This window comes from Ursus americanus, chromosome 15 (genome assembly GCF_024610735.1).
Source record: "Ursus americanus isolate L20-20 chromosome 15, mUrsAme1.1.p, whole genome shotgun sequence".
Classification (NCBI taxonomy): Eukaryota; Metazoa; Chordata; class Mammalia; order Carnivora; family Ursidae; genus Ursus; species Ursus americanus.
In genome coordinates this window covers 24,267,487-24,289,756 of record NC_142141.1, presented here as the reverse complement: position 1 = coordinate 24,289,756, position 22,270 = coordinate 24,267,487, and the positions used below count along the sequence as shown (strand labels likewise).

Here is a 22,270-nt window from a genome sequence, read left to right as displayed (position 1 = left end):
GCTTCCTGGAGGAGATGGCATCTCCGCTCGGGGGGGACCTCGTGCATCGTCACAGGTGGTTTGTTAGGGAGGGCCAGGGAAATATCCAGAGGCAGGAAATGGAAGAGGGGTGGTGGGGGATGACTGTCCGAGCCACCGTTTGAAGTTAGGGTGTGAGCCGGAGGCAGGCCCTGTCGAGGAACCTGGTAGAGACTGGGTACCGCGGGCAGAGCGGGAGCGGGAGTACCAGTTAGGACGGAGGCGCCTCGTGGCCGGGCAGTGTAGGTTCTCGGACGATGAAGGCAACAAACGTGTAAACTCCAGAGATAAGTCAGGGGGACGTAGCTCCAGGACGCGGTGAGGGCGGCAGCGCCGTTGCCCAGAGCAGCGTGAGCGCTAGAGGACGTGGAGCTTTCTCGCTAAGGCCTCGAGCCTTCTGCTAGTGAGAGTAAGAGGCCGGGTGGAAAAGGAGCGTGCTGGGCTGGGGGTCTTGGAGACTCAGGTTGGCATCTGGCTGCACCCTGCACTCAGGGCCCTGCCCCATATTGGCTTCTCTCCCCTCCTGGAACAGGTCCGGTCTACGTAGGGCCTTCCTGGTAGTGCCCCCTTCCTGGTAGTCCCGACACTGGGGCCTTGTGCCACTGCCGCCTGTCCTCACACTCCCGCTGTTCTTAGTATAGAAATAACGGGCATCTGGGAAAGTGGAAGTTGAATCAAGAGGAACTTACACTGAGGCTCTTGCCCATAGTTGTTTATTTCTTTTGGGAAGTAGAGTATGCCTGTGCGTTACCATGGGAACCAAGCATGGCTGTGTCCAAAGAGTGCCTCCCCACAGCGCAGCCGGGCCCCACGGCATCGGGTTGGGCTCCCTGGGCTGTGCCCTCCCACCCAGACTGCTGGATTCAAGGTCTCGGTCACTCCTTGGGGTCCACGAGCCAGATCCCAACAACAGTCAGGAGCCAGATGTGTTCTATTACTACCTTTTATTCTCACAGAGCAGCGGCCCTGAGGGCCAGTGACAAGCTTGGCTGCACAGAGGGGAGGGGGTTTGGCATAAGTGAGGGCATTGTGGAGAGGCTGGTCCTGGGTGGGTGCTGCTGGAGAGGGGAGCTAAATAGGCTAGAAAGGCAAGGCCCAAAGGGCAGGAACAGCTAACGTGTTGGGGGTGGGGCAGCACTGTCCCCTCTCCCTGCACCTTCCATCTCATCTGTGGGCCTGGATCTTGGGGCTCCATGTTGGAGGCTGAAATGGGGATCAGCCGAGCTCCTGGGCTTCCTCCTTGGGCCATTCGTTCCTCAGATGGATGGGGCGTGGGGCAGCAGGGCCCTCCTGCGTCGTTAAATCTGCACCACTCTGATGTGACTTGGGTCTAAGGATGGTGGAGAGCCAGGTGCCAGGGTGTCGTGGAAGGAGGCGCAGAGTGGGAGACAGTGGGGGAGCAGTGTAAAAGGGAAGGAGATGGGGGGCTAGGGTTGGGGGTAGAGGGGAGCAAGGAGGCAGTGGCCATGCGGGGCGGGCTGCGTGCCGGCGTCTGCATCTGCTCTTCTCAAATGCCCGCTACGGAGAAGAGAAGCAGCAGGTTAGGGTTGGGGTCATCTGTTGTCCCTGCCCCTTCCCAGCATCCTGGGATCTTAGAGCAGTTGAGGACTCCCCACCCCCACAGCCCCTAGTCGTGGTCCTCAGGTGTGAAATGGATGTTCTAGGGACGTTGGAGGACGGCCCAGGGTCACGCTACGCCAGCCCTCTGTCCATGAGGGATTCGGCCCCTCGGGGGATAAGCTGCTGGGGCCCGATGACCCCTGCAGGGGCCCTTACCTTGGCCCAGGTCCGGCTTGGTCATGCCCAGTCCGGATGACAGGTCTTCCAGGTCCAGCGGCTCTGCAAGGGAGCAGCAAGGCCATGTGTCACTTGGCAGTCCAGCCGCCCACACCCACAGGCAAGGAGCCGGGGTCATTCTCGCCAGCCTGGCCTCCAGCCTCGTGCCCGCGGGAGCAGGACGCTTGTTGGATGGCAGCGACAAGGCGTGCTCGGGGCAGGCCGAGGGAGGAGTGCTGTGCGAGAGCGGAGGGCCTGTAGGAGACCCTGCTGTCCCGCGGGTGGCGCCCGGCTGCGCGAGCGTCACAGAGGAAGGACGAAGGACAGGTGAGTGAGGAGGTGAGTGGATGTAAGGAGAGAAAGGACCGAGGGACAAACTGATGAGTGCACAGGTGGTGGAGGACATGCATGGACAAGGGCGGCTGAGTGGCTGCCCCCTCGGAGCCGAGTGGCCCGGCCCCATGTGTGCCGGGAGGGCCTCCGCAGTCCTGCTCCTTCGGCGCTCCCTGGCCGCGTAGGCAGTGCTTACCACTGCAGTTGTGGTGCCCGCGGCTCCTGGTGTGGGGGACCTCGGTGCCGTTGGGGAAGACGCACCAGCAGTAGCCAGTGCTCCCAAAGCACTGCAGCGGCTTATAGTCGCCGTTCTCGTCGCACTGGGGCCTGAACGTGCCAGGGTGGACGGCGGGGACGCGGCTGACCTCCTCCTGGCACTTGGTCAGTACTGAAGCGACAGGCATGGTGAAGACAGTGAGTGAGCAGACCCTGCGCCGGAAGCTCCGCAGAACCAGAGATCCGCATACCACGGCTGGGGCCTGATGCCTTCGGCCCCGTGGCTGTGCTCACTATCCCTGGCACAGATGGGGAAACTAAGGCCTGGACCAAAAAGCTGTGAGATCGAAGAGGAAGTGCATGGCCACACTAACTTCTCCCAGAGCTTGATGGTTTCTTCTGACACTCCGTGCCTATTAAAGTGTAGAATTGTGCCTGTGATTCTTATTTCTAGGGAAAAGCAATGGGCATCTTGGGAAGTCTGAGCCTCTGTTACTGGAGTTATCCAAGTACAAATGGGGCTTCGAGCATGTTGTAGAGGGATACAGACAACCGCTGGGAGTTGGTCACGATGGCGTCGCAGGTGGCTTTTACAAATCTACGTTTAGAAAACCGGAGGCCTCGGGTGGGGTGGGCCATTGATCTTCCACGTCCCAAACCGAAGCCCAGAGGGAAGACCCCTGCCCGAGCTGCATGACGGATGAGCGCCAGGATGAAGACAGGGCACTCTGAGGCTCTCAGGCAGAAAATCCTAGCGTACATGTCCCCAAGACGCAAGAACCCCAAAGTCCTCTCATCTGGCATGTACTGGCTGTGCGAGCTCGGGGGGCCCTCTGCAGCTGGGGTCGCGAGCCCTGCCCGGCCCCCTCACTAAAACCTGCGCGGGGTTGCGTGGAGAAGGTCACTGTGATGACTCCTGGGATGTGTCAGGCCGTTTTGCTCCAGGCCCACGTGTGCAGTGCGACCCTCTGCGAGGGAGGGCAGCCTCTAAAGGGAGTCTGAGGAGGAGCCGCCAAGCCCAGAAGGAACAGACAGGAGAGACAGGAGTGAGAGTCGAGAGAGACTGGGAGAGTCCCAGTGCTGGGATCTGGGAGGGCTCTAGGTCCTAACTTCTGCAGCTCCCAGAGAGCCCGAGGGAGCTTCCAGAAGCCCTGGCATCCCAAGACTCCCCATACCTTTTAGTGGAACCTCAGGCTTATCCTCCAGGGAGTTCTTGCTCATTTCAAACAGGAGCCACTGATACATCCAGTTCTCGAAGACCTAACGGGATAGAGGCAAGCGGTCAGGCTCCGACCCTGTCTGACTTCGCCCCTGGGCACAGACGTGGAGGGTCCGACAGGGACCCAACACCCCAGAGTCCAGCGGCAGCCAGGTTCCCTCTTAGAGACCTGTAGGGTCTGGTCGAGGCGGTTCCGCCTTCACGTCTGCGGCTCTGTTGGCGCGCTGTGTCTCGCTTCCGAGCCCGGCTTCCCCGGCCCACCCCTTACACTCCTCCCAGCCCTGTGCGAGGTGTCAGAGGAGAGGGAGCGTGCGGGAAAGCTGCCGACCTTCCAATCCAGGGTCTCCATGGTTCTCTTCAGGTGTTTCAGGTTCTCTGGGAAGCTCCCCTTCAGCTTCGGGTACACCTTCAGGGGGTCAGCTTCCTGTGGGGGAGCAAGGCAGGAAGGAAGGTCTAAAAAGAGCTCTCTGGCAGGCACGGTGGAATGTGCCACCCGCGTTCCCCTGGATCTCTGCCGTAATGGAGCCAAGGACGGGGAGGCAGCGAGGGCCTTCCAGCGGCACGGCTATAGGGTCCCAGGGCTGGGAGCTCGGCGACCCAGGTTCCAGGCCTGGTTCTACCCGTAACCCACCGTCTTCTACTTGCAGACTCCTACTCATCCTCCAGGTCTCCCCTCCTCACCACCCCCTCCCATCCCCCCACTCAGTTGGGTCCCCTGCTGCTTTCCTCTGCATGTCCCTTATCCCCTGGTCCCTTGTCTATCTCCCCTGTTAGCCTGGGACCCCTGTGCGGTTGGAAGCAGAGTCTGATTGCTTCCCAATGGGAGCCCAGTGCACGGTGCCGGCTGCGGAGTAGACATGCAGCAGAAACTTGGGGAGGAAAAACGGGCATCTTGAGCAAGTCACTTCTGGGCTTTGGGCCTCATGCTCCACCTCAGACACTCAAAAAAGCGGCGGGCAGGACTAGACGGCATCGGACAGGTAAGGGGCACGCCGGCGTTCCTTGGCTAATCCGGTGAGCCCGGAAAGGTGCAGGCCTTGGCGCACGCTGTCGCAGGAACCCTGGGTGGGCAGGCAGGGCCACTCGTGGGGTCCCACTCACCAGAAGCATGTGCATCACGTGGTCCTGTGTCATGTTGCCATACTTGGTGGCGTTCTGCACGGGCTGTGGAAGGAAAGAAACGGGGGTTACCAGTACCCACAGAGGAGGGGCCCTGGGACAGAGCCAGCAGCTCCGGGTCTGGGTAAGAGTCCGGGCTTCCAGGTGCTCCACAGGAACAGGCCTGCCTCGGCCCCTCGGAGTAGGAGCCCAAGGGGAGCTCAGGCACGTCCCTTTACTGTGCCAACGTCCTCAGTGGTCAAAGCCGCATAAGCTTCCCTGCCCAGGGCTTCGTGGGCAGCGGACTGTTTTATGACAGAAACGTTACCCCTATAGGACATCAGGGCTTTGAGAAGGGAGGGGCCGTGATGTGCTCTGGGAAACCTGAAGCATTTTGTAAACGGCCCAGGGTCGGCCCCGAGAGGCTCGCTCCTCCCCCAGCCCGGGAACCCTCTTCTTCCTAAGGCAGGCCTCTCCTCCCCCAGGAGCTCCCCCACGCTCCCCAGCTGGGCTTTTCCTGGCTCAGCTGTCCTCCCCTGGCCCTCGGCCCCTGCCCTCCACCCAGGCCCCCCCCGGCCCACGCCCTGGGGTTGTCCTTACCCCCTGGAGCAGGCCTGACATGGGCAGCGCCTGCATCAGCATGGGGGTGGCGACCCTCATCTTGTTCAAAGGCTTGGAAGCTGTGGGAACAGGAGGGACAGTATGAGGGTGGCCCCAGTGCCCAGGGAAGAGAGTACGCAGACTGGGGCCCAAGATCTCAAACCCAGCGAGGAGGGGCTGGAATTCCAGACCCAAGGAAGAAGACGGGGCCCAGCTGGGTGCAGGAATGGGGTCTCGAGGGAAGGATGGCGGGTGGGGGACGTCAGGAGGGAGGTGGGGCACGCACGCTTGGGAAGCTTCATGCGCAGGCTCTCCAGCTGCAGGTTCTGTGAGGTGACCGTGAGCTTGTCCAGCCGGCCCTGCTGCTGGTACAGGAAGTAGGCGGTGGTGGCCTGGCCGGCCAGGAGCAGAGCCACCAGGACAGAAAAGCCTGTGTACAGAGCTCCTCGGCTGCACTTGCTGTTGGGGGGAAGGAGATAGGTCAGAGGAGGGGCCACAGAGGCGGCTGCCCCAAGGACTGACTGAGAGCGGGGGAATGCCCCCCATTTCCGTCAGCCCCTCCCCCACCTCAGCTACCCCTTACAAACACACAGCACAGACAGCAAGTGCCTGTGGACACACAGCTCGAGGCCTCCCCCCGCCCCACGGTTCCAACCACTGCTGCTCCTACAGCCGTCCCGAGCAGGAGTCCTCCTGCTTTAGTCCTCCTAAATCCTACCGCTGCTCCTGGACCTAGGATGAGGGGGGAAGAGCCAGGGACAAGTGCCTTGTCCTTTCTGGGCCTCGGTGCCACCTGTGCAACAAGGGCTTGACATGGAGGGTCTCCCCAGTTCTTTCTGCCAGGGGGTCTCCCGAGGATCTCACAGCCCCCTCCCCTTGCTCTCAAAGGGAAGGGGGTTTTCACCCCCCGACCTACCCAACCCCTTCAGTGAAATCAGAGAAAAGGGAAGGAAGTGGGCCCTGGACGGCAGTGCGTGTGGCCCACCTGAAAACGAGAAGTGAGGCCTTGACATTTCAGGAGCAGGCTGGGGGCAGTGGAAAATGTCAGACAAGCAGAGTCAGGCACCACCCCCTCTGGGGACACATCCTCACTCCACACTCTCTGTGTCTTTGAGCAAGTCTCTGCCATTCTCTGGGCCTGTCATGTGGGTGCCTCTCACCTCAGCAATTCTAGGATTTGGTGGTTTTCTTCTTTGAGGTAAGATCTGACTGTGACTACAGAAGTATTTCAGATGGTGCTATTCACCTGGGGGATTTCAGTAGGAGTGTGGTGCCTGAGCCTGTGCGACTGGGAGAATGTCTCACATTCTTTCAATGAGTTGGCTGCACAGGGAGGGGTGGTCAGACCTCAGTCCTTGGAGCTGTTGGCCTTGGATACAGTTTTGGAAGCACATGAACGTGTCACAGCTTAGGGAATATAAGGATCCTGCCCCAGGACCCTGAGAGTTCCTGGCCTGTTTTCTCCCACCTCACCCCAGGGGTGGGACTACCAGAACCCCACTGGAAACTGTCAGCATGAGACTGCACCCTGCTTACTCCAGGAACCAAACCACAGTTTAGGAAACTCCAGGAGACCCTTCTGCCTAGTAACTCATGACATCACACACATAGCTCATTCTCATTGGCTCTCTGCTTGCCAGTCCTCTACATGTTCTGGGCCAAGGTCCAGCACAAAAGATTGTTGTTCTGTTAGGAGAAAGCAAAAATCCTGCGTGGGGAAAAGGAGGAGACCAGACAGGAGGGGAAAACAAGTACCACTTCTTGGCCTTCTCCTGGAACAGGGGTGGCCCGGCTTCTGTGAATGTCCACCCCAGCCTGGGTCATGCCTGGGTTCAAGCTCTCCAGCTCGTTATCTACACTGCTCACCCCTTCTGCAACCCCACACCCACCTCGTCCCAGTTCTACCTTCCACTATACCTTCTCTGAACCTCAGTTTCTCATAAAGCCCAAGAATCTACAGTCGTAGTGGAGATGAGACCTGAAGTGGATCCTGGCTCTGCCACCCCCTTAGTTCAGGGAGCAGCGGCAAGTCAACCCCTCTGAGTAACCTGAGGTAGGAACAGCTACTCAAAGGGTTGTTAAGATCAAGAGAGTAAAGCTCTTGGCCCCATACCTAGGTACACAGCACTGAGTACTGTTCTCAGGGGATAATAGTTAACTTTAGCGTCTGGCTTCCTTCCTCTTTCTGCCTCTTGAATGCAGGTCCCCTGGTTCTGGATGACTGCCAAATCTTGCCACCACTCTCTTCATTTCCTCCTTTCCACTGCCTCCTTCTTGAATAAATAATAATAATAATAATTGGCTGAAGTCAGGAGCCAACCAGAATTAGCAGGAAGCGTGATACAAATGTTGTGAGGCAGAGTGTTCACAAAGGGGTCTGAGGAACAGGCTCAAGGCTGGAATGGACTGCGCACAGGGCCAGGGCCAGTTTCAGAAGCAGTCAGTGAACTAAACGGAGAGCCAGGCAAGGATTTGAGGAGGGGGCACCCTCTCTGTACACTGAACTTGCACGAGGTCTGCGATTCACGGGGTGACCCTCCCTCCCCTCTCCGCAAACCCTGACTCTAGAAGGGGGCCAGTGGTAGAGTGAGTTCACACTTCGAAATCAGGCTAGTCCTGGATTCAAATTCTGACTCCAATACTCACTAGCTATGATAACTTCGGTAAGCTGCTAACTAACAAAGCCTCAATTTTCTCTTATGGGGATAATAAAAGTGCCGGACTTACAGGGTTACTGTGAGAGTTAGGGTTGGGTCTAGCACATAACTAATCATAGAATTACTAACCCTGGCTGAGGACTGGTGACAGGTAGTCAGTGAAAGGGAGCTATTATCATGACTAGTGTCATCATTGTTTTTATTATTACTGAGACCCAGAGAGAAGTAGCCATTTGTCCAAGTCACATGTGACGGCAGCAGAACCTAGACCAGAATCTAGCCCTCACAGGAGAGTCAGCCCTCCTAGGCCTGGGATTCCTTGGGATTTTCACTGGAATGTTCTAATGGTCTCTATCTGGTCACACCTGTCCCCCAGAATGCAGTTCCTCATGACGTCTCTGAGCGTCTCTCCCAAACTCCTCTCTGCCTGGCAACAGCTGACATCATAGCTCTGAGTCCCTATAATTTGCAAATTACTTTTTTTTTTCAAAGATTTTTAAGTCTTCTCTACGTCCAACATGGGGCTCAAACCCACAACCCTGAGATCAAGAGTCCCATGCTCTACTGACTGAGCCAGCCGATTACCCCAATTTACAAATTACTTTTTGAAGATTGGGGAGAGAGGGGCCATGGGGTAGCTGCATTCTAACCCCCTTTCTTTCTTTCTTTCTTTCTTTCTTTCTTTCTTTCTTTCTTTCTCTCTTTCTCAGGGAAACACCTGGATGAGACAATCCTGGGGCTGGGAAAGGGGTCCCAGGGTCCTCTGGATGGCTGCACTGGCCCCTTGCAGCAAGGGAGAGGGACAGAGGCAGGGCATGACCCACGTCAACCTTCAGTCCCTTCTAAAAATTTAGCTAGAGCCCCCGTTTGCCTTTTTCTGACTCCTCCCGTCATCTCTCAATCCCTCCCGCAATGGCGGACGTGTCCATCCACTCTACAAACACCTGTGACCACGCTCCCCGGTACAAACGCATACACCTATCCATGGGGACGAGGGAGAAACTCCACTGTGAAGAGCAGCTGCTACCATCCTCTCTGAGAAACTCTGCTTCTCCATCTAGGATCTATAACATTTTCCAAATCTAGTCCAAGCTTTGTAACCCAGGATTCGCGGTCCAGCTTCAGGGGGTCTGTGAAGTCCCTGATAGAGTGTGAATGTCTAGGGGGAGAATCCGGAGCTCTCTTGTGATTTTGAGAAAAGAAGTGTATCATGCAAAGAAATTTAAAACTCCTGCCATAGAGAAGCTCCCTCATTTTACTGGCGGGAGAAGCCCAGAGCAGGCCAGAGACTTGCTCAAAATCCCCCAGGGTCAGGGCCTGAATCCATCTGTCCTGTGGCTCCCTGCCCAGTGCTCCTCCCGCGGCACCCGGGCACGTCTGTGTGGTCCAGGATTTGTGCGCTCCCTCTGCAGCTCACACATACCTCTCTGGAGCACCAGGGCGCTGGCCCAGCATGGGCAGCTGCTCATGGTTGGAGATAAGGTCGCGCTGGTCTTCCATGGTTCTGGCCTCCGGTCTTCCCCACACTTTCTGCTGCTGCTGTTGCTGCTGCTGCTGCTGCTGCCGCCGCCGCCACCTGGGTGTCTGGGACCCTGCACCCCTGGTTTACCTCTGAAGTTGGAGCTGAGGAGGAATCTGATTTGTCCACCGGAGGCCACTCCGCCCACCTGGTAAAACTGGAAGTGAAAATCACAAAGCTGGAAATAACCCCACTTGGGCAGGATGGGGAGGCGGGGGCTCCCCAGACAGGTAGAAAGGCCGGCATACTTTCATTGGCTGCTCAGGGCCCTCATCACTTGTTTCCGGGCAGACCTTTGGATTCATAAGGCACTTTGGATATTTCGAGAAACAGGCAAACATTCACTCCCTAGATGGGAAATCACTTTGAAACAGAAAATGTCTTTGTCTTCCCTGCTCCCCCACTGGTGAGTGGGTGCAGAAGGTGGGGGGGGGGAGTGATGGGCTCAGTGTTCCCCATGGCTCCCTTCTAACTTGACCATTTTATGAACCTGAGTCCAGAGTTCTAAGGCTCTGGTACTAACATTTGCTGCCACTTACTAAGCTTTCCTCTGTGCCAGGCACCATGCTAATTGTTTTACATGCTTTGTTTCATTGAATCTTTAAAGTGACCCTTTGAGTACTGTTTTATTTCATTATGTCCATTTATAGGTAGGGACACTGAGGCTTTGAGAGGCTCTGCGCTTGCTCGGGATCATGCATCCCAGAAGTGGGGACTCCGTGGTTTTAACCACTCTGCTCCTGGGCATGCTGATGTCCAAACCATGTGGTTCAAATTCAGGACAGTGGGGACCTCTGCGGAGGGCCTGGTAAGGGTAACCCAAGGGAGATTTAACTATGTTGGCAAGGCTTTATTTCTCACTATCTTGTGGCTTACCTACCATATTCGTTTTATCAATCTTTATGTCTTTTGTGTATTTCAAAATTTACATTATTTTTTTTTTTGTAATTTTAGAAATTTTTAATTTAAAAACTTTGTGGTCTGGGCACCTAGGTGGCTCAGTCGGTTGGGCATCTGCCTTCAGGTAGTGATCTCAGGGTCCTGGGACTGAGTCCTACACCGGGCTCCCTGCTCCAAGGGGAGTCTGCTTCTCCCTCTGCCTCTGCCTCTCTCTCGCTGTCTCTCATGAATGAATAAATAAAATCTTAAAAAAATAAATAAAAGCTTTGTGGTTTGAAGATTCAATGAGTCTTAGATGTCAAGAATCAAGGGAAATAGTATATGTATTTTGAGGGGAGGGAAAAAAGCAGACACGCCCTTCGATGCACCAGACCTGAGTTCAAATCCCAAGTCAGAAAGCCCCTACCTAGCCCCATGGCCTGGGCCAGCCCCTGGACCTTTCTGAATTGGTTTTCTCCTTGGGAAAGGAAGGACAATAATACTAAACTTGCAGAGATATAAGATTAAATAAGCATTTAGCACAGGTCCTAAATAGGCATTTAGGAGATGCTCAAGAAATGAAACTGTTACTCAAATATTTACCAGATATTTTCTGGATAATCAAGACAAATGAGATAATGTATCCGTACAAACTTGAGCACAAATATTCATAACAGCCCCCAACTGGAAACGACCCAAATGTCCATCAACAGGTGACTAGAAAAACAAACTGTGGTTCATCCATACAATGGAATAAAAAGGAATGAACTATTGATACTCATACCACCTGGATGAATCTCAAAATAATTATGCTAAATGAAAGAAGCCAGAACAAAAGAATATATACTGTATGATTCCGTTTAGATAAAATTCTAGGAAATGCAAACTAAGTTACAGTGATAGAAAAGAGATGAGTAGTTGGGGGTGGAGGGCAGTGCAGGAAGGGACAAAAAGGAAGGATGACAAAGGGGCACAAAGAAACTGTGGGGGCATTACCTTGATTGTAGAGCTATTTTCATGATGTATGCATACGTCAAAGTTTGCCAAATTGTGCACTTTAAATACGTAAAGTTTATTATGCGTCAATTATACCTCGATAAAGCTATTTTTAAAATAAGACTTTTGAAAGACATTTCTTAAAAAACAAGTGACAAAGAAAAATAGTGTGTGTACTTCAAAGGTCACTATTAAGAAAGTGAGGTCAGCCCATAAAATAGGAGAAAATATTTACAAATGATATATCTAATAAGGATCTAATGTCCAGAATATATAAAGAGGTATTAGAACTCAGTAGTCACAAGACAACCTGATTCCAAATGGGCATAGGATTTCAGTAGATTTTTCTCCAAAGTTGGGCAAATGGTCAATACGCACATGAAAAGGCGCTCCGCATCACGAGTCTTTAGGGCAACGCACATCAAAGACACAACGAGGCGCCACTCACGCCCACTCTGAGGGCTCTCATCAGAAAGACAGACAATAGCAATATTGCCAAGACGTGGAAAAAGTAAAACTGTCATTCTCTCATTCCCGCCGGTGGGAATGTGAAATGGTGCAGCTGGACCGCCTGGCTGGCTCGGCCGGTAGAGCATGCGACGCTTGATCTTAGGGTCGTGAGTTCCAGCACCACCTTGGGGAGAGAGCTTACTTTAAAAAAATAAAATGGTACAGCTACTTTGAAAAACAATGTGGTAATTCCTCAAAAAATTGAACACAGAGTTATCATGTGACCCAGTAATTCTGCTCCTAGACATCTGCATAAGAGAAATGAAAGCATACCCCCACACAAAACTTGTACACAAATATTCAGAGTGCCATTATTCCTAGCACCCCAAAAATGAAAACAACCCAAATAGCCATCAACTGATGAGTGAGTGAATAAAATGTGGCATATCCATACAATAGAATATTATTTAGCCATAAAGAGGAGTTAAAATCTCAACAGAACTGTTGTTTTTAAGAAACAATGAAGTACTGATTCATGCCACGAAATGTTTGAATTTGGAAAACATTATGCTACATGAAATAAGCCAGACATAAAAGGCTACATATTGTATGCTTCTATTTCTGTGAAATGTCTGGAATAGGCAAATCCGTAGAGACAGCAAGTAGATTAGTGGCTGCCAGAGGCTGGGGGTGGGGAGGGGGCAGAGGACGGGGTATAGAGGATGATTGCTAACGGGTACAGGGTTTCCTTTTGGGGTGATGAAAATATTCTGGAATTAGATAGTGTTGAGGGTTACACAACTTTGTGGATATATGGAAAACCACTGAGTTGTACAATTTTAAAAGCTTGAATATTGTGGTATGTGAATTATAGCTCCATTTTAAAAAAAGATTTCTTGGTAAGGATGGCTAGAACACACATACCAGCTTTGCTTCCTCTCTCAAATGACTCTTTTTTTTTTTTTATGTAAACTATAGGACAAAGAGGACAGAAGAGAAAGCAGCAGCAGAATTTTGGAAGCTGGGGAGCATATGGACCAGTGGTATATCTTGTAGCAGACCCCAGAAATCTGAATCCTAACCCTGCGGCTAGAAAAGCTGAGAAGCTACCTATTTACATGGCAGAACAGGCTCGGGAATTGGGATATTAGGCGACTGGGTGGGAGTAAATGTGGGGTTAAGAAGAGGATTGGTTTAAGTCTTTTTATGAAACAGCTGGATACCCACTTCCTCTCCCTCCCCGAGTACCCTTACCCTCTCTGAGAGAAGGCTAGAAGTTTATCCCCAGGCATAGTAAAGGGCATGGCCCAGCACTAAAGCTGAGAGTTCCCAGAATACTAGAAGGCAGGCCTCTCCCTCAGGTAATACATGGAAAGATCCTTCTTTGGGGAACATGACCGTACCAGGAGGAATGATCTGAATATTCTGACACTGGGGATTCCCCAATCAACAGATAATGCTACAGGGAAGCCCTCAGCAGATAAGCCCTACTCATGGATCACAGCTTCCATTTGGTTGTTTAGACAATCAAGGATCATGGAACATCTGAAGAAAGCCTCCAACATAAAAGAGAATGAACAAATAACCAAACCCCAAAAAAGCACCATGGAGGAAAACAAATGGCCATGAATAGCCTTAGGGACATAAAAGATGATACTGTACCCATGAAACAAGAATAGGATGCTATAAAGATATAGGTACTATTAGAAGAAAAACACAGCTATTGAAGATTAAAAGTACAAGGCAGATATTAAACAACTGGTAGATAGAAAATAAAGTTTTTTTAGTGTCTCAGAAAGATAAATTTCCCACAAGGATAAAAAGAAAAATCAGAAAGAAAAGAGAATTAGGGGCGCCCGGGTGGCGCAGTTGTTAAGCGTCTACCTTCGGCTCAGGGCGTGATCCCGGCGTTATGGGATCGAGTCCCACATTAGGCTCCTCCGCTGGGAGCCTGCTTCTTCCTCTCCCACTCCCCCTGCTTGTGTTCCCTCTCTCGCTGGCTGTCTCTCTGTCAAATAAATAAATAAAATCTTTAAAAAAAAAAAAAGAAAGAAAGAAAAGAGAATTAAAACCAATCTGGGAAGCCCAACAGCCAAATATCAGAGCTTAAGAAATAGAGAACAGAGAAAATCTGGAGGAAGAAATCATCAGTGAAATAGCTCAGTACCATTTCCAGAACTCAAGGGCATACATTTCCAAATTAAAAGGGCCCAGTGAGTACCAAGGAAAAGGCATAAAATAGTTTCAAACCAATGGACATCATGGTTGAGTTTTCAGAAAAATAAAGACAAAGAAAAGATTCCACAAATTCCAAATTTCAAAAAGGGGAAAAAAAAAACCAACAACAACATATACAAAAACCCAGGAATCACAATGACTTTGGACTTCTTAACAGCAACCCTGGAAACCCGAAGATTGGAGCAATGCCCTCAAAAGTCTATGGGAAAATGATTTCCACCCTAGAGTCTTTACTAAGCCAAATTATCAAATAGTGGGTGTCGTTAAGATATTCTCATTCAACATCTCAAAATTCTTCCTTTCTCAGAAAGCTTCAGGAAGTTATGCTCTATCAAAATGAAGTTCACTAAAAATAAGAGAAGCCCTGGGACACAGGAAACTGAAATTCAATTTGTGAGAGGGAATTGGGATCCCCAGGAGGGTGGCACACAGAAATTCTAGGAGTAAACCAAACATCTACATTGGATCAGGCCCAGGAGCTCTGAAAGACATCTCCTCAACATGACAAACTTGATAGATATCTGATAGGCCTGGAGGTACCGAGAGGCAATTTAGATAATTGTTGGAGAGTATGAGGTTAAATTATGATAATTTCATAAAAAATTAAGCAAATAAAGGGACACTCATGCACTGTTGGTGGAAATGTGAACTGTACAGCCATTCTGGAAGACTGTATGGAGGTTCCTCAAAAAGCTAAAAATGGAACTGCCCTACAATCCAGCAATCACACTACTAGGTATTTACCCCCAAAATGCAAAAACACGAACTCAAAGGGATACACGCTTCCCTATGTTTATTGCTCCATTATTTACAATATCCAAGCTATTGAAGCAGCCCCAGTGTCCATCAAAAGATGATGGATAAGATGGAAAGGAACACAACTGAATATTATTTAGCCATAATAATCGAAGTCTTGCCATTTGCAACAACATGAATGAAGCTAGAGAGTATAATACTAAGCAACTAAGTCAGAGAAAGACAAATATATGATTTCACTCTTATGTAGAATTTAAGAAACAAAAGAAAATCAGCAAAGGAAAAGAAAAAAGAGAGAGAGACAAACCAAGAAACAGACTCTTAACTACAGAGAACAAACTGATGGTTACTAGAGGGGAGGTGGGTGGGGGATGGGTGAAAGGTAATGGGGACTAAAGAGTACACTTGCCATGATGAGCCCTGAGTAATATACAGAATTGTTGAATCACTCTATTGTACCACTGGAATTAATATAACACTGTATGTTAACTATACTGGAACTAAAATAAAAAACTTAATTTAAAAAAAAAGAAAGAAAATTAAATAAATGAAAAACCAAGACAACTATTAAGTCTTGGGAAAACAAAAGTTATTTAGGAAATGTATAATAATCCTAGTATACTGTGTAGCTCAAATTGAATGGTGTACACACTGTCATAATATGGTGAACATTGAATGCTGATCATACATAACCAAACATACAATATTACAGTAATTAGAGGGGTAGAAGAACAAGTTAAATGACACCATGAGGAAACAAACAAATCCAAGGACAGTTTGCAAGACAGTGACTGTTACCATCAAAGGATCAATGCCATGAAAAAGATGTGTGTGTGGAGAGGGTTTTATATTTTAAAAGATTAAAGAAATGTAGAGGCATAAGGGAGTTTGAGAGGACAGAAAGAGTAACATAGAGGGACAGAGGAGGAAAGAGGGCTAAATCTTCATCTTCCACTGTGAAAAACCAACCAGATAATGTTTAAAATTAAAAAACCAGGAAGTAATACCAGAAGCTATTCAGAGGTACAGAGATAAATACCAAAAGAATCGGCTAAAAAAAGTTTGAAATAGTATAAAGAGGAAGGTGAGGAAATGCTATTTTCACAGCAAGCCTTATAGAAGTATTTGATTCTTTAAATATGTAAATTTGTAACTTGGCTACAAAGTAAAACTAAATTTAAAAATAAAGAAAAAAATGCATCAAAGTCAATTGATTCTAGGCTGATTGTGAAAACAAAATGGTAGCCCAAACCCTTTCCCTTGTGAAGCAACTTTAGGTCAAGGCTGAGGATGACCCCAAAGATCAACCTGGCCTTGCCCAGAGGAGGCTGTAGACCAATTCCAGCCAGGAACTTGGACCCTAAGACTGAGTTTCCCCAGGGTTGGCTCCCTCCATCTTTTCTAAAAAGGTAAAAGGTCCCAGTTGTCACATAGGCCCCACTGTCCAGTGTAGGAGTTCTGTGCCACCCCTCTCCTTCCATGGGGAAGGAGACAAAGTGATAGAAAGTAGGAAGGCTTGGTATGTGACACATCCTTAGGGGGATACAGGGTTAAGGCAGAATTCAGCTCTCCCATTATTCAGATGGAGAAAGTCTGGCTCAGAAAGGGGAAAGGAACTGGCCCAATGTCACACAGAGCTGAGACTGGCCCCTGAAGTTAAACAAAAGAGCTCTGGGTCAGACTTCCTGTATTTACATCCAAGTTCCAATAAGCTGGATCACAGGGCAGAGGAAAAGAAAATACAGATAGGTGTGTTGGAGACATCTTTTTTTTTTTTTCCAGAAAGCAAGGAAATGCTCAGACTACTGGGATTTGTCAGAAGGATCCAGGATCTGGGGTGACTGGGTGGCTCAGTCAGTTGAGAGTCTGACTCTTGATTTCAGCTCAGGTCATGATCTCAGGGTCATAAGATCAAGCCCTGGGATGCCTAGGTGGCTCAGTAGTTAAGCATCTGCCTTTGGCTCAGGGCGCGATCCCGGCGTTCTGGGATCAAGACCCACATCAGGCTCCTCCGCTGGGAGCCTGCTTCTTCCTCTCCCACTCCCCCTGCTTGTGTTCCCTCTCTCGCTGGCTGTCTCTATCTCTGTCAAATAAATAAATAAAATCTTAAAAAAAAAAAAAAAAAGATCAAGCCCTGAGTCAGTTCCACGTTCAGTGCAGAATCTGCTTGAGATTCTCTCTTTCCCCCCCCTACTGCCCCCTGATGCTCATGCTCTCTCTCTAAATAAATAAAATCTTTTAAATGGGGCTCCTTTAAAAAAGAAGGATCCAGGATCCAACTTGAATGGGCACCTGCCAGCCAGATATGGGACAATTCCAAAATCAATTAGAATAATTTACCTTGCCTCCTTGGAAGAAACTATTGTTCAATCCCACTTGATAAAGAAAAAAAAAAAAAACAGAAGAATGCAGGAAAACTAACGTAAAAGACAGAAAGAAAATCGCCTTTATATAACCCCAGTATAATAGCTGGTTCAGGCAAGGGCCACCAATGGATGCCAAAACCATGAGATGAATGGAGGGCGACAGGTTATCCACACGCTGCAGTATCATCCCAAAAGTTCCTGTTGGTGGCAAAGAGGGAAAGGCACTTTATTGCTGTCACTACCAAGTGATCAAACTTTTAGCATCACCAACAGTGGGACAAACTGACATTATGCCATGAAATATCTTTTCTAAAAAATCATTAACCTGAATCTACCTTTAGACCTAAGTTCCAGTTTACAGTAATTAGAGGAGTAGAAGAACAAGTTAAATGACACCATGAGGAAACAAATCCAGGGACAATCGGCAAGACCGTGGCTGTTACCATCAAAGGGTCAATGCCATGAAAAAGATGTGTGTGTGGAGAGGGTTTTATATTTTAAAAGATTAAAGAAATGTAGGGGAGGGGCACCTGAATGACTCAGTTGGTTAAGCAGCTGCCTTCGCTCAGGTCATGATCCCAGGGTCCTGGGATCGAGCCTCACATCGGGCCCCCTGCTCAGCGAGGGGGGGGGCGGTCTGCATCTCCCTCTACCTCTTTCCCCCTACTCATGTTCTTGCTTATTCTGCTCTCTCTCAAATAAATAAATAATCTTAAAAAAAGAAAAGAAAGAAAGAAATGTAGGGGCACCTTGCTGGCTCAATCAGTGGAAAGTACGACTCTTGATCTCAGAGTTATGAGTTCGAGTGCCATGTTTGGTGTAGAGATTACAAAAAAATAACGTCTTAAAAACAAGATTAAACAAATGTAATAACCAGATGCAATGTGTGAATCTTTTTAAAAAGATTTAATTTATTTGTCAGAGACAGAGCGAGAGAGAGAGCACAAGCAGGGGGAGTGGCAGGCAGAGGGAGAAGCAGGCTTGCCACTGAGCAAGGAGCCCAATGTGGGGGGCGCCTGGGTGGCTCAGTCGTTAAGCGTCTGCCTTCAGCTCAGGGCATGGTCCCGGCATTCTGGGATCGAGTCCCACATCAGGCTCCTCCGCTGGGAGCCTGCTTCTTCCTCTCCCACTCTCCCTGCTTGTGTTCCCTCTCTCGCTGGCGGTTTCTCTCTCTGTCAAATAAATAAATAAAATCTTTAAAAAAAAAAAAAAAAAGGAGCCCGATGTGGGACTCAATCCCAGGACCCTGGGATCATGACCTGAGCCAAAGGCAGACGCTTAACTGACTGAGCCACCCAGGCGTCCCTGCAGTTTGCAAATCTTGACAAGATTCTGGTTTAAAAAAAAAAAAAAAAGCTACAAAAGATAATTTTTGAGAAATTAAGGAAATGTGAATCTGGATAGAATATTAGAGGACATTTGGGAATTATTATTTTTCTTAGGTGTGATAATGGAATTTTTGGCTATTAAGTGAGTATTTCTTTTTTAGAGGCTGAAGGCTGAATGAAATACTTGGAGGTGACATGACATGATGTTTCCTACTTATTTTCAAATGGTTCAGAAAAAAGATACAGATAGACAATAGATAAAATTAACAAGAGTTGGCTATAGATGGTGGGTATAGGAATGATCGCTTTTCTGTATGTTTGAAATTCATCATAATAAATGGCTGGAAAAAAGGCAATTGTATACAAATTCTATGCAGGAACTGTGCTGGCTCCTAAGACACTACATTCCCATCACTCTTACACTGATGCTTGAGGGGACAGAGGGCTCTTTCACAGCACAGGCACATACTGTGTGTTGTAATCTGTGTAGGACTTTCTCAGTAACTACCAAAAGTTGTTTTGTTTTGCTTTGTTTTTTGATAGGAAAGAATTCCAGCTCTACCACTTACTAGATGTGTGATTTTAAGCGGATCATTTAACTCCCCTTTGCCTCCGTTTCCTCATCTATAAAGCAGGCATACGATAGAACCTGTCTTACTGGGTCGCTGGGAGAACTGAATGAGTGCACACACACAGGCCTGACATAGAGGCTAAGTGCGCAATGAAGCTGGGGTAGCTCATTATGATTTTTCCTGCAAACTGGCTAACTCTGAATCAGGAACCCTGCCTGTGTAGAGATTCGGAGCTGCTCAACAGAAGGGAGCAGCGAGCGTGTTTGTTCGAGCATGTGTATCCTCCCACCAGGGACCCTCCTGGGAGTCTCATACTGTACCCGTCGAGCTGGTCAGTTGAAACGCCTACCCTCCTTTGCTCTGGGTCCTCCAGGCTCCAGAGGTGTGAGTTCCTGCCAGTTCACTTTGGGTGAGCCAGGAGGTGGGGTCTCCCAGGACCTCAAGCCCATCCTGTTCTCCTTAGTTCCTAAGTCCCTGAGAGGGAAGAGCCGCCCCAGGTGGCAGGCAGGCTGTGCATGTCCAGCCCTGTCCACACCCCACATGGCCTGGCCATCCTTTCAGGGTGGGACCTCCGTGGATCCTCGTACACTTGGGCCATGAACGCAGAGCCAGAAAAGGGGCTCTTTGTGGGAGAAGCAGCAAGTCTGGTTTCCAGTCTCGCATCTGCTTTACCCGCCCCAGGCAAGTTACTTACTTCACTTCATTCATTCATTCATTCATTCATTCATTCATTCATTCATTCATTCCACAATTACGTATTGCACATCTACTTTGTGCCAGGCACTGTCCTGGGTACTTGGGCTACATCAATGAACAAAACAGAGAACTATCTCTGCCCTTATGGAACTGACATTCTACAGGGAGGCAAACAAGTAAACGATTCCGTTAGAGATGAGCAAGCTGGGAAAGAGGGAAGGTACTGCTGGGGCAGGTGGATGGGGGCAGGTTGCAGCACATTATAGGGTGTTGGGATGGTCCTCACTGGCAAGGCCAGATTTGAGGACAGGTCTGAAGGAGGTGAGGTGGTTTACCAAGCCCAAGTCTGGGGAAGTGTCCTCGGCAGAAGGAACAGCCAGAGCAAAGGCCCCCCGGTGGGGATGTGCTTGGCATGGTTGAGGAAGAGCAAGGAGGCTAGTGTGGCTGGAGTGGAGCCACTGAGCTATAGAGTGAATGGACATGAGGTCAGTGACGTATGCAGCCAGACCCTGTGGCTATGTTCATGACTTTGGCTTTTACTCTGAGTGAAATCAGGAGCCATGGGAAGCTTTTGAGCAGAGGAGTGCTGTTATCTGATTGTGTTTTAACAGAATGGCTCGGGCTGCTTCGTTAAGAATCTGTACAATAGGGACTGATAATCCCCACTGCCTCGTGGGACTGCTGTGAAGGTCTAAGGAGAGCCTGGATGGAAAGCACTTTGTAACAAAAGGCCCTGAATATAGTACAATGCTTCTGGGAAAAGGAGACCAGCTATTCTGTTTCTTCCCATCTTATTGAAGGGACAACTGAGCAAGGAAAGGATCTGATTTGCCCAAGGTCAGATGTTCTACAACCAATTTAGGATCTGGAACTCCCAGACTCTTCTGCCAGGTGCCATCTGGTAGGCAGGTAAGTAGCCTTTGGACTTGGATCTCAGTGCCTCTGAGCAGGGCGGACTGAGTAGTCCTCCCCTATGATTCATTCACCCAACAAACATGCACCAAGCACCAGTTCCACGGCAGGCACTAGGATACAGGGGCATTTGAAGACACCCGACGAGAGCTGAGCCCCAGGCTTTGGTGGAGCAGGAGTCAGATATCAGTCAGACACCAGGCTACCAGTGGCTGCGGTTAAGCTTGGGGGTCAGGGGTCATTCTGTAGCTGGAGGCGGAGACCAGTTAGGAGGCTGTGGTGAAAAGTCAAGCTGGAGAGGCAAGGCCTGATGGAGCCTGTGGCTGGGAGCATGGAGGAAAGGGGATGAAGAGTAAAAAGGTCAGGACGAAAGTCCACAGGACTTGGACCAGACTCGACTTGGGCCTCTCTGGAGAAAGGGGTGGGACCAAGATGCTGCTTAGCATTCCTACTTGGGTGACAGAGAAGATGATGTCATTCACAGAAACAGGAAGCCCTTGGCACATTTGAGGAACAGAAAGAAATGCCATACGTCTGAGCATTTTGAGCAAGGGGGAGAGTGGTTTCAAGTGTTGTCAATGGGATAAGCAAGGGCCAGCGATCACGCAGGCTTGGGTGTTTGTGGGTTATTATTTTAAAACGATGGGAAGCTAGCAGAGGGTGTGAGGCAGGAAGGGGCTGGTTTGGTTAATGTTTTAAAATGATGTGTAGCATATAGATTTAAGGGGAGCAGGAGTGGGAGCCTGGAGACCAGTTAGGAGAGAAGTAGTTTAGGTGAAAAATGGTGGTGATTTCCAATGGTGGTGGAGACAGGGAGAAGTGGATGGATTCCATAGCTGTTTTAAAGGGAGAGATGTCAGCACCTGCCTTTGGGCACAATAGACTGTGGCATTCATCAAGATGGGAAAGATGGGAGAGCACATTCTGGAACAGGCGGACTCCAGAGTTTAGTTTTGGCTGCATTCTGTGTGACACCCACATGCAGACATCAAGGAGACGGTTGACGGTACCAGACTGAAACTTAAAAAAAGAGTGAACATAGACATTTGTAAGTGATCAAGTTACAGATGGTATTTACAACCACGGGACTAGAGCTGAGCTCTAGGGACCCTCAACGTTTAAGTCTAGATGGAGGAGCAGCCCTGACCAGTGCAGAGGAGGCGTCAGGGAGAGGGAAAGCCAGGAGAGGGTGCTCTCACAGAGCCCAGTAAAGGAATGTTGGACGAACATTAACTGTCAGATACTGCTGAGAGGACAAGGTAGAGGAGAGGCCCACTGGGCGTGGCCACATGGAGGCCATGGGAGTTGGAGACAGGAGATCAGTGAACCAGGTCGGGAGGTGACTGGGAAAAATGATGCCAGTATGCGAGGGGGACCAGAGAGGTTGGGGGCAGCAGCTGGAAGAGGACTCAGGTCATGGCTTTTGGGCACGTGGGTGGATGTGAATGACTCAGGAGGGAAGGGGGCAGGCATGGATGGGGCTGAGGAAGCCTGCCCAGCTCCTCCACAGTGAGGTGTTTCTGCAGAAGCTGCCCCGCCAAGCAAGGCCACTCTGTCACCCAGCCTCCTCCCCAGTGCGTCCCGTCCATGGCAGCCAAACCAGCTCCCCGACACCTCTGTTCTTCTGTTCCACGGGACTCA

The 22,270-nt window shown here is 49.9% G+C and overlaps 1 protein-coding gene across 2 annotated transcripts; it reads right to left on the bottom strand.

Moving 5' to 3' along the window:
- Positions 1-945: 945 nt before the first annotated feature.
- On the bottom strand, positions 946-9,609 carry CD74 (CD74 molecule). Of its 2 annotated transcripts, XM_045815321.2 has the most exons (9): positions 9,341-9,609; positions 5,547-5,719; positions 5,261-5,340; positions 4,664-4,726; positions 3,891-3,986; positions 3,519-3,603; positions 2,324-2,515; positions 1,795-1,857; positions 946-1,536 (listed from the first exon to the last, which is right to left on the bottom strand). In XM_045815321.2, exons 1-9 carry the CDS (start codon positions 9,415-9,417, stop codon positions 1,526-1,528), a joined length of 840 nt encoding a protein of 279 aa, XP_045671277.2. In that variant the 5' UTR covers positions 9,418-9,609; the 3' UTR covers positions 946-1,525. The 2 variants fall into 2 exon arrangements, with proteins under 2 accessions (XP_045671277.2, XP_087723982.1); XM_087867856.1 differs by lacking the exon at positions 2,324-2,515 and having other exon boundaries at positions 9,341-9,606.
- Between the last annotated feature and the right edge of the window lie 12,661 nt (positions 9,610-22,270).

Bases quoted from the DNA above. Each gene is read 5' to 3' on its own strand.
- CD74 (XM_045815321.2), bottom strand. From the start codon at position 9,417: ATGGAAGACCAGCGCGACCTTATCTCCAACCATGAGCAGCTGCCCATG. The intron at 5,720-9,340 runs GTATGTGTGAGC...TCCCCCCAACAG, and splicing joins CGCCCTGGTGCTCCAGAGAG to CAAGTGCAGCCGAGGAGCTC. The intron at 3,604-3,890 runs GTCGGCAGCTTT...CTATCCCGTTAG, and splicing joins TGGAGACCCTGGATTGGAAG to GTCTTCGAGAACTGGATGTA.